The 15,735-nt window shown below is 33.1% G+C and overlaps 1 protein-coding gene across 1 annotated transcript in view; it reads right to left on the reverse strand.

Moving 5' to 3' along the window:
• Nucleotides 1-15,735, reverse strand: part of LOC134721351 (fibroblast growth factor receptor 2-like) — a 250,008-nt gene that overhangs the window by 180,929 nt on the left and 53,344 nt on the right. The window contains exon 4 of the mRNA XM_063584292.1: nt 8,880-9,030. Within this exon, the coding sequence (XP_063440362.1) occupies nt 8,880-9,030 (151 nt within the window). The remainder of the gene's footprint in view (nt 1-8,879; nt 9,031-15,735) is intronic.

Raw genomic sequence — 15,735 nt, forward strand, 5'->3', positions numbered from 1 at the left:
ATCGAAACGGTATTTGGAAGGCCATATAAAAAGCACCCTCATTTGTAGAGAAAGTACCCTCATTTTTAGATTAACTCTTGAATTTTAAGAGTCAATATATAGGATGAACGGATCATATAAACCGGAGGGAAAATATGATACATGCCCAAACAAAAAATATAAACGAGTCTAAATTGAAAACTACGTTCAAACCTATGACTGCGTTGGATAAAAACCGCAATTTTTATACGTGTGCATGTCAAACAAATTTCGTTGTAGAAGGGTCTAAAAACAGCACAAACAACATTTTCCAAAAGACCAAAAGAGTGAAAAGGTATATTTAAACAAAACGCATTTGACTAACAGGTCGAACAACTGATGTTCTTTAACCCTGCTGACTGCCATTGGCGATTGCCAAATAAAATTGATCACAGGTTGTAACAAAATGGATCTTATTATAAATTTAATACGTCACAGAAAAAAAAATATGTTAACTTGTGGACAGGATGTTGTGCCACAAACATTCGGTGTCAATATTTCTTTAGTACACCATATCCGGATTTCGACAATAAATGTCTCTTCAGTGATGTTAGGGATCGAAACGGTATTTGGAAGGCCATATAAAAAGCACCCTCGTTTTTAGAGAAAGTACCCTCATTTTTAGATTAACTCTTGAATTTTAAGAGTCAATATATATATACAACTCGTCTAAACATCAACCCAACAATGTTAGATCTGTAAATTTGCTTTCGCAAATTTTTGGTTCTTCCATACAACTCGTCTAAACATCAACCCAACAATGTTAGATCTGTAAATTTGCTTTCGCAAATTTTTGGTTCTTCCCTCGCCGTACTTATATATATATATATATCAGTATTCTTTAAATGGAATTGGCTTACCTCCCATAGACTGCTTTTGAATTGTCTAAATTATCCTTTAATCAGAAAAACCCTTGTTTTCCCCCTTTTTTGCCCCTGATTGCTTAATGATTTGAGCAAAAGAAAACCAACATCCCTTTGTATTACGGAAATTTGTGGTATAATTTCAGAGAGATGTATGCACTTAAACACAAGTTATTGACTGGAAACTACAAACATTTCTTATTTTGGCCCCTTTGTGGCCCCTAATTCCTAAACCTTTAGGACCATAACCCCCAAAACCGTTCCAAATCTTTTACTTGTGGTATTAAACATTGTGGTACAATTTCAGAGCAATTGAAATACTTATACACAAGTTAATATGCTGAAAGTAGAAAAATGCTTCTTTTGGGCCCCTAATTCCAAAACTGCTACATTGTAGGACCATCATCCCCAAAATCAATCCCAACCTTCCTTTTGTGGTATTAAACCTTCTTATTAAATTTCATAGAGATTCATTTACTTAAACTAAAGTTATTGTTCGGGCACCAAATGTGTCTTCGGACGACGCAGACGACGACGACGTAGGCGACGCAGACGACGATGACGACATGATATAATTATACGATCCCAAAAAAGTTTTTGCGGTCGTATAAAAATGAGGTCATGGTCAGACAAACCCTGCTAGACAACATTCACACCACGCAATAATTCCATTCATACATTTGACTTATTGCTTATAGTATTCGAGAAACGGAAATAGCCAGTCAAATTTAAATTGACTTATGAATGATAAAAATGGAGTTAAGGTCGAATGAACCATACATGTTCACCTTACAATCTATCAATACACCAATTATAGTTGAATTATTGCTTATCGTTTTGTTAACATAAACTATGCAAACTCAAATATACCAATGAGCCATGAAAATGAGGTAAAGGTCATACAAAACAAACTAGACAGAAATGCACACCTTAAATCATTCCAGACACCAAATAGTGTGGCTATATTGCTTTTATATCTCATGAATAAACCAAACTGATTACCCTTAACATTGCCAATCAACCATGGAAATGAGGTTAAGGTCATATGAGACCTACAAGTCTGATATACACACCGGACTTATAGTATCTGAGATATGGAATTGATCACAAAACTTATCCTCAATCAAATATCCATGTAATGAGTTTCGGGTAAGTTAAGCCCCGTAAGCCTCTGCTAGGATCCCATTCACCAAATATAGTTATTCCAATACTCAAAATAATTAAATATTTTACCTAACAAAACATCGTTAATCGAATAATATCAAGCAGTCCCTAACCATTAAAACGAGGCCAAGGACATATGACAGACATAAACTTTAAAATTAATTCGTTTAAGGAAATACAGATATTTTTGCATTGGTGTCCGCTGTTCTGATTTACCTTCAACATGAATACCAGAAGTTTGGAAAGCAAAAGCATAATAACACGTGAACGGCAATGTGAACAACAGATTATTATAAAAAGAAAAAGCGAGAATTGTCTAAGGTCAACTGACCGCACTGAAATAATTGTAATCTTTGTTTTTGAAGAAGAAAAAATATTTTCATTATTTACAAAAACAACAACAAAACATTTATGACCACTGAAAGATCGGTACGATCAAAATATTGACTGCTGACCAAAACAAAACATTAGATTTATTATCAAAGAGTATAAATGTTCACCTTACAAATGTCTAGAACGCAAAGAATAACTAGAGGCTCTAAAGAGCCTGTGTCGCTCACCTTGGTATATATGTGAATTTAACAAAGGAAGCAGACAGTTCATGACAAAATTGTGTTTAGGTGATTGTGATGAGTTTGTACATCTCACTTTACTGAACATTCTTGCTGCTTACAATTATCTCTATCTATAATGAACTAGTCCGTGTAGTTTCAGTGGAAAATGTTAGTAAATATTTACAAATTTTATGAAAATTGTTAAAAATTGATTGTAAATGACAATAACTTCTTAGGGGGTCAATTGACCATTTTGGTCATTTTGACTTATTTTTTAGTCTTAAATTGCTGTACATTATTGCTGTTTACAGTTTATCTCTATCTATAATAATATTCAAGATAATAACCAAAAACAGTAAAATTTCCTTAAAATTACCAATTTAGGGGCAGCAACCCAACAATGGGTTGTCTGATTCATCTGAAAATTTCAGGGCAGATAGATCTTGACCTGATAAACAATTTAACCCCATGACAGATTTGCTCTTAATGCTTTGGTTTTTGAGTTATAAGCCAAAATCTGCATTCTACCCCTATGTTCTATTTTTAGCCGTAGCGGCCATCTTGGTTGGTTTGCCTGGTCACAAAACACAAATTTTAAACTATATAGCCTAATAATGATTCTGGCTATATTTGATAAAATTTGGCCCAGTAGTTTCAGTGAAGAAGATTTTTGTAAAAGTTAACTAAGATTTACGAAAAATGGTTAAAAATTGACTATAAAGGGCAATAACTCCTAAAGGGGTCAACTGACCATTTTGGTCATGTTGACTTAATTGTAAATCTTACTTTGCTGAACATTATTGCTATTTACAGTTTATCTCCATCTATAATAATATTCAAGATAATAACCATAAACAGTAAAATTTCTTTAAAATTGCCAATTTAGGGGCAGCAACCTAACAATGGGTTGTCTGATTCGTCTGAAAATTTCAGGACAGAAAGATCTTGACCTGATAAACAATTTTACCCCATGTCAGATTTGCTCTAAATGCTTTGGTTTTTGAGTTATAAGCCAAAAACTGCATTTTACCCCTATGTTCTATTTTTAGCCATGGTGGCCATCTTGGTTGGTTGGCCGGGTCAAAAAACACAAATTTTAAACTAGATACATCAATGATGATTGTGGCCAAGTTTGGTTTAATTTGGCCCAGTACGTAGTTTCAGAGGAGAAAATGTTTGTAAAAGTTAACGACGGACGACGGACGACGGACGCCAGACGCCGGACGCCGGACGCCAAGTGATGAGAAAAGCTCACTTGGCCCTTCGGGCCCGGTGAGCTAAAAAATCGAAGGATGTAAACTGGTTTAGAACCAGGTGATGTACTTAATGTTATATTTGTCTCATCATATATATCATGGCGACGCTTGACATAACTGTTGCATACTACTTTAATGGAAAAACAAAGCGACAACAAAATTAGAGGCTCTCAAGAGACTATGTTGCTCGCCTTGTTCTTCTTATGTTTTAGAAATCATGTAAAAATACTTCAAAACCATAACGGATATCCTTCTTATGATTGAGACCAAATTTGTTTTAAGATGTAATACCACCAAATCATGGTATGTTACTTCCGGTTGTAAACGAAAAAAGGTCGAAAAAAATATTCCCTTGAATTTGACAGTTGTATGTAATTAATGCTACATTTTATTGCAGTAAAAAATTTCTGTTTCATAAAAACATGTCTTTTGTATTTCAAAGTACCATTATTTTATTATTTGGGGTTTCCATAGAATATTTTGTAAACTTGAGGTGCATGTAACATGGTTGACCTGTATATATGTTTATTTTAATTTTGTTCTGTTATTATACCACTTCTGTCAAGCTGTATATTATGTATATCTGCCTCTTGTAACAGTGTAAACTGTCAGAGTGTACAATAAAATCTTGAAATCTTGAATCTTGTTACTAAAGCTTGTACACAGAATACATAAGGGGAGAGATTTGATTGGTTAACTTCCATTGATGGTAATTTTCTTATATGCAATGAAATGGTATGTGAATGTTTTCTATAGTATTGGACAGGATATAACTTTACTCATGCCAACTATTTCTTTATTTGAAACAAAGATAAATTCTGCACAATTTTTGAAAAGTGCAAATTTAACAAAGACTAATAGGAGAAAATCAAACACATTAATATTGGCCTCGAAATTCAATGAAAAAAAATCTTGTGGACATCTTAAACAGTAAATCCAGAACGAGGTAGCAACACTTCCTCAGCACTTTATAAGGAATATTTCATATATTCATGCCATGTTCGAATTCATTCCATTGAATGGATCTTCAAAAGAAAAAGTTCTAGAGGAGAAAATATTTGTATGTATTTTCATAGGGTGCTATGTTAAACTTACTTCCTTTGCTGGCAGCCATCTGGTATGACTAATCAGCTACAACGTTACAACATTTGGTCAGCACCCAAAAAGAAACATTCATACGATGTTTGGTTTCAAATCATTTAGCGTTTTTTTAGAAGACATTTGTATATTTCCCCAAATGGTCATTTGTTAAACTTATTCCCCCGTTGGCAGTCATCTTCGTTGATGTATCTGCAACAAAGTAACAACACTGGGTTAGCACCTCATAAGGAACATTCCTGCCATGTTCGAATTCATTCCATTCAGTGGTTCTTCGAAAGAAGAGGTTCTATAGAAGAAGAAAATTTGTATGTATTTCTCATAGGATACTATAAAAGATAAACTTACTCCCCTGCTGGCAGCCATCATGTATGACAAATCAGCTACACCGTAACAACATTTAGTCAGCACCTCAAGAGAAACATTCATACTATGTTTGGTTTCATTCCATTGAAAGAGGGGCGAAAATACCAGAAGACAGTCAAACTCATAAATCGAAAACAAACTGACAACGCCATGGCTAAAAATTAAAAGACAAACTGACAAATAATAGTACACAAGAAACAACATAGAAAACTAAAGACTGAGCAACACGAATCCCACCAAAAACTGGATGAATATCAGGTTATCCGAAAGGGTAAGCAGATCCTGCTTCACATGTGGCACCCGCCGTGTTGCTCATGTTATTACAACCCGGTAAATAGTCTAAATCGGTCACATTCATGAAAAGGGAAGGGGATTGCAATTACGAAGTAAGAAACATATCCGATATCATCTATGAAACGGTTATTCGATAACGGTCAACCAACTCGCGATGGCGTCCGTAAAATTTACGAAGGGATAATTTCATCTTCACCATTTGGAACTCTTGGTTTAAAAGCTTTATTGTGAGCAGCAACTCTATATCAAGGAAATCATGATAGGAAATACAAGCTCGGGAATATCGAATCAATTGGGAGATATAATTATACTCCGTATGTAGGGCCTGCTGGAAAGTAGCTCCATAGAAAAGGAAGGTTCATAATTGGGAAGCTGAAATCATCTCGTTTGTCGTGAAGTTTTGTTTTCAACCGACCCTTATTGTCAATTTCTAGATGTAAATATAAAAAAGAAGATGTGGTATGATTGCCAATGAGACAACTTTCCACAATAGACCAAAAATAAGTCAAGAAATGAGGCAGATTTGTTATATCTTTTATCTCTCGTTCGATGAGATAAATGCATTCAATATAGTCACCAAATTTTATATTATTTAGTGAGAGAACACCATCTATATAGCGGAAAGTAAAGTTAAAGGATATTGCTAACTTCTTATTTTTCATCGTAAGAAGTTCCTGTATGAAACTAGCCTCATAATAATAAAGTAACAAGTCGGCAAGAAGAGGGGTACAATTTGTTCCTATTGGAATGCTGAAAAGTCTGTTGAAAACACAGCCTCCTAACTTAACAAATATGTTGTCAATCAAGAAATCAAGTATCGTGATATTGTCAGTTTCAGAGTGGTTAAAACCACTTAATGCTGGTTTAATAGCTTCTTGTGAGCAGCAATCCTCTATCAAGGAAATCATGATAGGAAACATTAGGTGGTTTTCTAGAAGATGATAATTGTATATATTTCCCATAGGTTCTTTTGTTAAACTAAGTCCCTCGTTTGTCAGTCATCTTGGTTGATTGATTTGTTACAAAGTAACAACTCTTGGTCAGCACCTCACAAAGAACATTCATTGTCATGTTCAAATTCATTCCATTTATTGGTTCTCCAAAAGAAGAAGTTTGTATGTATTTCACTTAGGGTCCTTTGATAAACTAAGTTACCCGCTGTCAGCTATTTTTGAGGATTGATGGGCTACAAAGTAACAACACTTGGTCAACATCTCATAAGGAAGATTCATGCCGTGTAAGGTATTATTTTATTCAGTGGTTTTCTAAAAAAAAACCAGGTGTATGTATTTCCCTTAGGGACCCCGCAGTCCTCCGTTTTGGAGGATTGATTTGCTACAAATTTATAACACTTAATCAGAACCTCATTTCGAACATTCATGCCATGTTTGGTTTCATTCCATTCCGTGGCTCTCTAAAAGAAGACATTGGTATATATGGCCTAAAGGGTCCTATGTTAAACTAAGTTCCCCCGCTGGCGTCCATCTAGGATGATGGATCGGCTTCAAAGAAAAAACATTTAGACAGCACCTCATAAGGAACATTCGTGTCATTTCTGGTTCAATCCATTTAGAAGAAGTTCAAAATGTAAAAAATGCACGACGACGACGGACAACGGACGCCAAATGATTAGAAAAGCTCAATAGGCACCTCAGCGAAGGTGAGATAAAAACGAAAACTAGAGGCTCGAAAGAGCATGCGTCGCTCATTTTGGTTTATGTGCATATACACTCTCGAATATTGTAGAGGAGAATATCTGGTTTTTTTAAATTTGTATTGCTAATCATTAAGTGTGTTGAGCGTCCCTTTTTCTTGGTTTTCATTTTTGCTCAAATCTTGACTTGTTAGTAGCACTTACCTTGTTAATAATTTTCGTAATTTAAGTGTCTATTTATCTATTATAATTGAGCAAATTGTACAAATATTTTCCATTTATACAATAACTCCTGGATATATAAGAAGTCCCCTGACAGTTTTTGACATCAACGGACAATTGGTAAGGCTCATCATTCATACATTAAAGACTAGTATCTCAATTGTTTGTAAAACAATTGATAGGTCTTTCATTTCAAAGTCGGATATTTGAATTGCATTCATTACAACCTTAAATTTTATATGCAACTATCAATAACATTAACGGTATCAATTTTCCTGCACCAGATGCGCATTTCGACAATACATGTCTCTTCAGTGATGCTCGTGGCCAATATCAAAACTACATAACCTTTCCTTTTATGCACTTAATAACCCTATCCAACTCAATTTGCGAGATCGGAAGTATACTATTTGCAATGTAGCTTGATGACCATTCATTTGATATGCGACCATCTAGTAAGTTTGAAATTTTGAACCTAATAACCCCATTCATCTCATTCTCGGGGACAGAGATGCATTTCATACTTGAAATATTCATCTGATCCTTATAACTATCAAGTAATTACAATTACTGATTCATTTCGGTAGATTTGTGATTATATACGCGATACTCGTCAATTTACTTTCTTAGATTGTTAAGTATCTGTGTATTAAATTTGATAGCCAAATAATTTTCACTAAAAAGCACAACCATCTAACCACAATCATGTTCAGTTTTAAATTAGTTTTAACACTATAAAAGGAAGAAAGTTTTCATGTATTGCTGATATACAGAAGAACGCTTTCAAATACTGTCGATCACTAATGGATAAAAATCGGTGTGGGTTCAAACTTATACAAAGTCATTTAGATAGAACTGAGAAAGGAAATAAGGAATATGTCAAAAAGACATAATCCCGACCATAGAACAGATAACAGCCGAAGTTTGTATGTACATGTACATGTATGCCCAGAGTAAATCTTGTGTTTGCTTAGGAAATACAGTAACAGACCTATTTAGAACCAAAATAAGTGCAAATGGTGCAGTAAAATTGGTTACCGTTAATATAATCAAATTTAAAGCCAAGTTTTATTAAAAAAAAAAATTTAATTTTAAATCCTTTCTGAAATCCGAAATAGTGTATGATCTTGTACTTGTGACCACCACCAGTTTATTGTATAGTATATATTGATATTTCTCAATTAACCTCAGGAAAAGAATTCAGAGAAGACTGAATTGGTTAAGTACATATAGCAAATAAACCTCAAAAAAACAAATATAGTATGTTCATATGTTTGTATTGTTATAAATCCGGCCAGAATATATATCAAGCATAACTTTATTTTAATCAAATATGTATGGTGTTTGTTTGTGATGTACATACTCTGTTTTTATTCGTATACTATTTTACCTGTGGTTGACTGTTTGTAGTTTCATCCCATTTAGGCTCCAGTAGGAAGTATTATAAGGTTTTGGCTTCGCTCGAAAATGGCAACTTAAATTGACAGTGAATCCCTCTTGAACACTGATAAACTGTTCAAACAATTTAATATTAGGTGGACCTGTAAAGATATTTTTAAATAATGGCGTTGAAAGATTTAAGTCAATTTAAAACCTCACCATTGGAATATTTTCCTTTGTTTAAAACCACATTGTAATCTTTGAATGTGGAAAATTTAACGCCCCCTTTTCATTCTTTCACTGACCAATCATTCAACATTTCTTGAATCTTCGATCGAACCCGTATCATTACAGCTTGACAGAGAAAATAATCATTGCTCCCTTGAAAGGAGTTCACGTAGTTTATGTATCTATCAAATCAAAAGCAACAATGTCTTGAAAAACAATATGTTAATGTTTCAAACATTCATAACAGCGGAATATTGTAATAATTTCGCTTAGAGTCAGTTCAATTTGGTAGAATAAAATGTTTAAAAAACATCGCAGAATGTTTATTGGCTTGCAATTTGATAATTCAACATCATTTGAATTCGTATTTATGTAACCCTTACTTGATTTGTAGATTGAGATTGATAACACATGCTTAAACGTGTTCAGTTATCAATATTGAAAAGTGTCAGATCGAATGTATGGAAAACCATGACTGCCTTATGTTGATGATCAGCATTATATGCAGTGTTCACACCATTATATGCAGTGCTCACACCATTATATGCAGTGGTCAAAACATTATATGCAGTGCTCACAACATTATATGAAGTGCTCACAACATTATAAGCAGTGGTCCCAACATTATATGCAGTTGTCGGGACATTATATGCAGTGGTCACAACATTATACGTTTTTTGTTGATGAAGGTGATGATCGGTGATGATGATGATGATGATGTTTGATTTATGATGAGATTGATGTATGATGAGATGATTCGGTAAACTTCGTTTTTTTTTTTAGCGGAAATTACCGAATCCATAATTGGTAATGCCCAGCAAATAAATTTGAACAGTTATTAAAGTTATGTTATCATTAAGGCAGTATACTAGATAGTTTATTCTCATAAAACCATGCAAGTACAAAGTTTACAGAGAAGTTGAAAAATAATATACATAAAAAATAAAATATGCATTAAAAATGCATAAAATTCAAAAATTATATACAAACAAAAAACTGATTGAAATAAGTATATTAAGAAGTATGATCAATTTACCACAAATTTATTCCACACCAGGGCATTTTAAACTTATTTTGATGATCAGTTTCACCATATTCACAACTTAATATGTATATACTTTAAGTGTTTGATAAATTGCTTCGCCGAACGCAGCTGGATACAATCGCAGAGGTCCAACCCTGAACCGTACTGACAAAAATTGACACACTATTCACGCTTGATAAAGGTCTGAATTTAGAATGTCATTAAATATTTGACACATAATAAGTTTCTGACACAGAATAACTGTAGTCAAAGAACTTAAAATTGGTTATATAATTTGAATTTATACTTAATTTTTTTGCTTTTGCACTACGCTGTTGCGAATTTCCCCACACCCTCCAAAAATTAAAAAAATACCCCCTTTTTTGTTGATTTTGTACAATACACTATGCTGTTGCATATTGACCCCAACCCGAAGAAAAAAAGAAAAATGTATCCCCATTTTCCATTTTAATTTCTGAAATCTGATATGAGTAAAAAAAATCTTTACACATAATTTTAAAGCAGTGTAAGGGAGGTAATCAAACATGTTTGGATTACCTCAATATATTTGGATTACCTTCCTTGCACTGGTTTCAAATTGGCCATTAACAAAGAAATCCTTGTTTTCCCCTCTTTTTTGCCTCTAACTCCTAAACGGTTTGAGCCATAACACCTTCCCTACCCAACTCTCCACGCAAATCATAACCATCCTTTAGTGGTATGGAAACTTGTGGCATAATTTCAGAGAGATTCATACACTTATTGACTGGAAACTACAAAAATGATTATTTGGACCCCCTTTTTGGCCCCTAATTCCTACAGTTCAGACCATAACACCCAAAAGCAATCCCAACCATTTTTTAGTGGTTGTAAACCTTGTGTTAAAATTTAATTGATTTCTATTTACTTATACAAAAGTTATTATCCGGAAACCATCTGACTTCGGCGACGCTGACGACGACGACCTGATAGCAATATTCGATCATTTTTTTTAATTTTGTTTGCAGTCGTATTAAAACCTATAGATTTATACACATTATATAATTGTGAATTTCTGATCATTCAACTCTGAATAAATATCTTCAGATTACTCAGGACTGCAATATAGATATGTTATGACCCAGTATTTTTCAAGGAGAACCAAATATCTGTCAGAAGTATACTGTTCATTGCAATTTTTGTTTTATCAATGTTGGTCAGCGATGCAGAATTTTACTTAAACATTTACGATTTTCAATCATATTTTGAAAAGGCATTGCACAGCAATGTTTGGGGCAAATAACTAGTTTGTGAATTTAAATACTAGTCAACAAAGGACGACTTTGGAATAAAAAAAATTCAAAAAGTATTAAGTATAAAACAAAATGAGATACTTTTTTTTTTAAAAAAATTCCATTTGCAATGTATGCACATACATTGTATGATAATGAAATATCAAAACCTGTCGGAAAGTAACTAAATTCCATGTACACGATCATAGGGTGCAAGTTATTTTTGCGGAAAGTTGGATAAAAAATCAACACACAATTTTCTAAGTACTAAATAAATTTTCAAATTTGTTAAAAAAATATTCAATATGCTAATCAAGTTATGTTCATTTTGTAAATAATGGGTTGAAATATTGTTTTTTCTTAGTTATTGGTAAAATCTCAAAAAAAGCAAAAAACATAAAAATGTTTACGTCTCAAATCAGTGTATTAGATATGAAAACAACGCACTGTAAATTTTGAACCTTTCGGATAAGTTTTAAGATTGTTACCGTTTTTTGAATTTCACTTTACACATACTGTCTATTGTAAATCAATTGATAATGTTTACATTTAAACAAATTCTTGTGGGCCGAACTTTGCTTTCCAAATAAACGAAGAAACTGTATCATTTAAAAAAAAAAAGCATTGATGGCAAACATTGTCTTCACCTTTAAATGAGAGGTTGGCATCATTAGTTGGAACTTCTGTTTTTAAAATTGTCGTTTTATGTAAATTTTGTAAAAAAAAAATCAAAAAATAACGCCAAATGACGTCATGAAAGCAAAAAATAGTTTTTTTTAAACGGATTTATATTTCCATGGTCATTAAGTATTTACTACCTTCAATATTAGTCGTATAAACGGAAAACTTCATATCTTTAATTCGAAAGAAGTCGTGCATCGTTTCTTTTGTTGACTAGTATATATAATTCGGACTATGCTATACATAAAAGTCAAATTAGTTTCGACAATTTTTCAATTTTTACTCCGTGAGTGATCAATATACATGAGAAAGAAGCCCCACAGAAACAATCAAGATCCATCGTCAAAAGTAACTTTCCAGATAACGAAAAAAATATTCAGATATAAAATTTTCAACCTCTTACATTGATCCTAACATGGGATATGGAAAAAAATTGGTAGCGAAAAGAACAAAAATCCCTAGACTATAGACAAGCTTGTATGTGAGAAGAATTAGAACGCCAATAACAACAACGAGAAGAATTCACGGTCAAACAATACTAGCAGTTCTCCATTAATATAATTATATTACAATTATATATTGACATAACGAGTATCGTTTTTTTGTGCTTCTGTTACAAAATATTAGTGTGGACTTTCAATAAAATCAAAGAGTTAGTGCTCAGTAACACATAGCATATCTCTTTTATGTGTTGTTGCTATCAACTAGACCTAAACACAAATTTGAATCTTTTTTCAAGGTCTATTGTTTTCAAAGAAGTGCGATCTAAAAGAAATCATTCTTCTATGACTTGTAGTTCATTAGATTTTGTATCTTAATGTATCTTAACCAGAATTTATTAATTTAGGTCAAGATTACTCTTTTTTCATGGACAATCGTTACTATCCAATAATTTTAAATCATTCTTTTTTACTCACAGTTTGTTTCAATCTTTACTTAAATGCAAAACTTGGATGCAAGTTTTGTAGCTGTCAGTAACTGCGAGTACTCTCAGATCAGTATTTAGTATCTTTTTGTTGTTGGGATATACAAGTACCCGCCCACGTCCACTCTATTTTTTTGTTAGATGTATTTTTATTTGTATCCATCTGATGAGTTGAGCCTTTTACAACTGATTTGCACAGTTCGTTCTTATGTTGTTCTGTTACACCACTGTTTCAGGTTAGAGAGAGGGTTGGGATCCCACTAACATGTTAACACCCGCCACATGCTGTATATATGTGTCCATCCCAAGTCAGGAGGAGCCTTTATTTCTTGGTGTCGTTTGTTAATGTGTTATATGTTCGTTTTTCGTTCGTTTGTTTGTACATAAATTAGGTCGTTAGTTTTCTCGTTTTGAATCATGAACGTTGATCATTTCGGGGCCTTTTATAGCTGATTGTTGAAGGCCGTACAGTGGCCTATAGTTGTTAATTTCTGTGTCATTTGGACTCTTGTGGAAAGTTGTTTCATTGGCAAGCATACCACTTTTTTTCATATATTAACCGTGCAGACTGACGAACAAACGTGTTCGTAGTAATCGTTCACCCCCACAAACTCAGTTTTCATAAGAGATGACAACTTTAAATGAAAATGTTAAACTGGGTCTTGAAAGGGGATTTTTTTCTTATCAAAGTTTATATCTCTATATAAGACTGCTGGTCATATTTAGAAGACAAACTGCTTGGCATGCTAAAAAGCTTGTAAAAAAAATGGAATGATTGATGTAAAGTTATGTTAAACACCTACAATGAAATGCTTTAAACTGCATTTTCCATATCTGTTAGATACTTATTCATTTAAAAATGCCAAATTATGGAAATCGATGCCAAAAATGACTCTATCATGACATATATATAAGCTAGCGTAATATGACACTTATGTGTTATAGAAAGCTGACTATTTTACTTAAAAGGTAATTAAGTTTTTTTAAACTGAGTACTGACTATAAACTTAACGTGGCACCTTGCTAAAGTTCTTCAGTAGGAAATGAACTCAAGGAATCTGTACATCATAAACAAGTTGCTTTCTTTAAAAAAAAAAAAAGAAAAGCAATACATGAACCTAAGACCGCTGACTGCCGGGTCACCAAAAGATTGTTGCTGAACTTGTGTTTGCTTTTGAATTGAAATAATTGACTGTGAATAGAAGAAGCCAGTTGAAAGTATATATTTACAGCTTCTATTTGAATAGATATTTTAAAGCTCGACTATTTTATTTATTACTTTTGAATGTACATAATTTTTCCGCTTATAACCTGACCCTTTGGCAAATCCTAATTTCGGATGACTTATGCAAATCGCACAAACCTATCGCACTATAAATGTATGCACTCAGTTTGCTTTATAATCTGGAATTCTGGATGCATTTATGTTATCTATCATATCTATAATTTGGTTTCTACATGAATGCCTTTATATTCTCAACTCGTATTTGAAGCTGTCTTTACTTATGGTAGATGTTGTATGCGGTGAAACCTAAAGCATGCAATTGATTCGGACCTCGTATGAAGAGACTTATTTTGGTCTCATGAAACATCTCAAATTTTAAGGATCTCCTGATTTTAATTAAATCAATTCAAACATTCTACAGGGATACTCAGTTTTGCCGAAGAATTTCTTAATTCAGGAGTTTATGAATACCTTTACGCACTTTCAAAATAACCAATTTATATAAAAAGGTATGTAGATATGACCGGACGAGAAGCATGCTAATTATTTGGACTTACGAGAGGGGCAAATATGACCGGACGAGAAGCATGCTAATTATTTGGACTATCATCTTTCTGACTTTAATTACTATATCTTTCAATTGTCATTTTTAGCTCAAATATCCCCACACAATTATCTTTGGTTTAAAATGTATGTTTCTGCTAATCCGATAATGGACTTCGTATCAACGTGCCAAAGACAGTTTTAGCAGATTATCTGAACAATGGACAATAATTGTTTAATCCCTAATTACATGTATTTCTTTGTCATTCTGTTTTATATACTTCTTAGAAATAATTTATATTCAGTTTTGGATAGGTTCTTAAACCGTGAACACCGGACTCAATATTGTAACATCGTTTATATTCTTGTTGGATCGTTTATTAAATTGTTAAACTTTATACCGACTTGAATCTTCATTTGATACCCAGCAAATAGTCTGGCTTTACAGATATAAGAATAAATGATGTCCGCCAGATACGAGTTAAGTCTACAAAAAAAAAGCATCAGTGACGCTCGAATAAAAAAAATTAAAAGGTTAAATACATTTCAAAGTTAAGGAATGTATTCCTTGGGAAGACAATCCTTAGCTTTTCAAGAAGGTCAAAGCTTATAATAGGAACGTGACTCAAAAATGGAACAACAGAGAAACAACTCGAGGTCAAGTTAGTGATGATGACCGTGCTTGAAAGTCGCATGTAAAGCTCTTTCTGTCGTGTCCTGAATTTAGAACGAAAATACGCTTTCACGAGTGAATTTAATAGTATTACATACAAGTAGTATTTTAGAGCACGAAATAATAAATAGAAAGCACCTCACTGATACTCAGGAAAAGAATACGCCTTTGCGTCATCACATATCTTAATATAGATAGTTGAATTTGAATGTCAAACGGCCTACATTAAATTGTTTGACTCCGGATTCATTGACATTTTATCCGGAATTGAGAAAATAGTGTGCTTTTGAAATGTG

This window comes from Mytilus trossulus, chromosome 6 (genome assembly GCF_036588685.1).
Source record: "Mytilus trossulus isolate FHL-02 chromosome 6, PNRI_Mtr1.1.1.hap1, whole genome shotgun sequence".
In the NCBI taxonomy this organism is placed as follows: Eukaryota; Metazoa; Mollusca; class Bivalvia; order Mytilida; family Mytilidae; genus Mytilus; species Mytilus trossulus.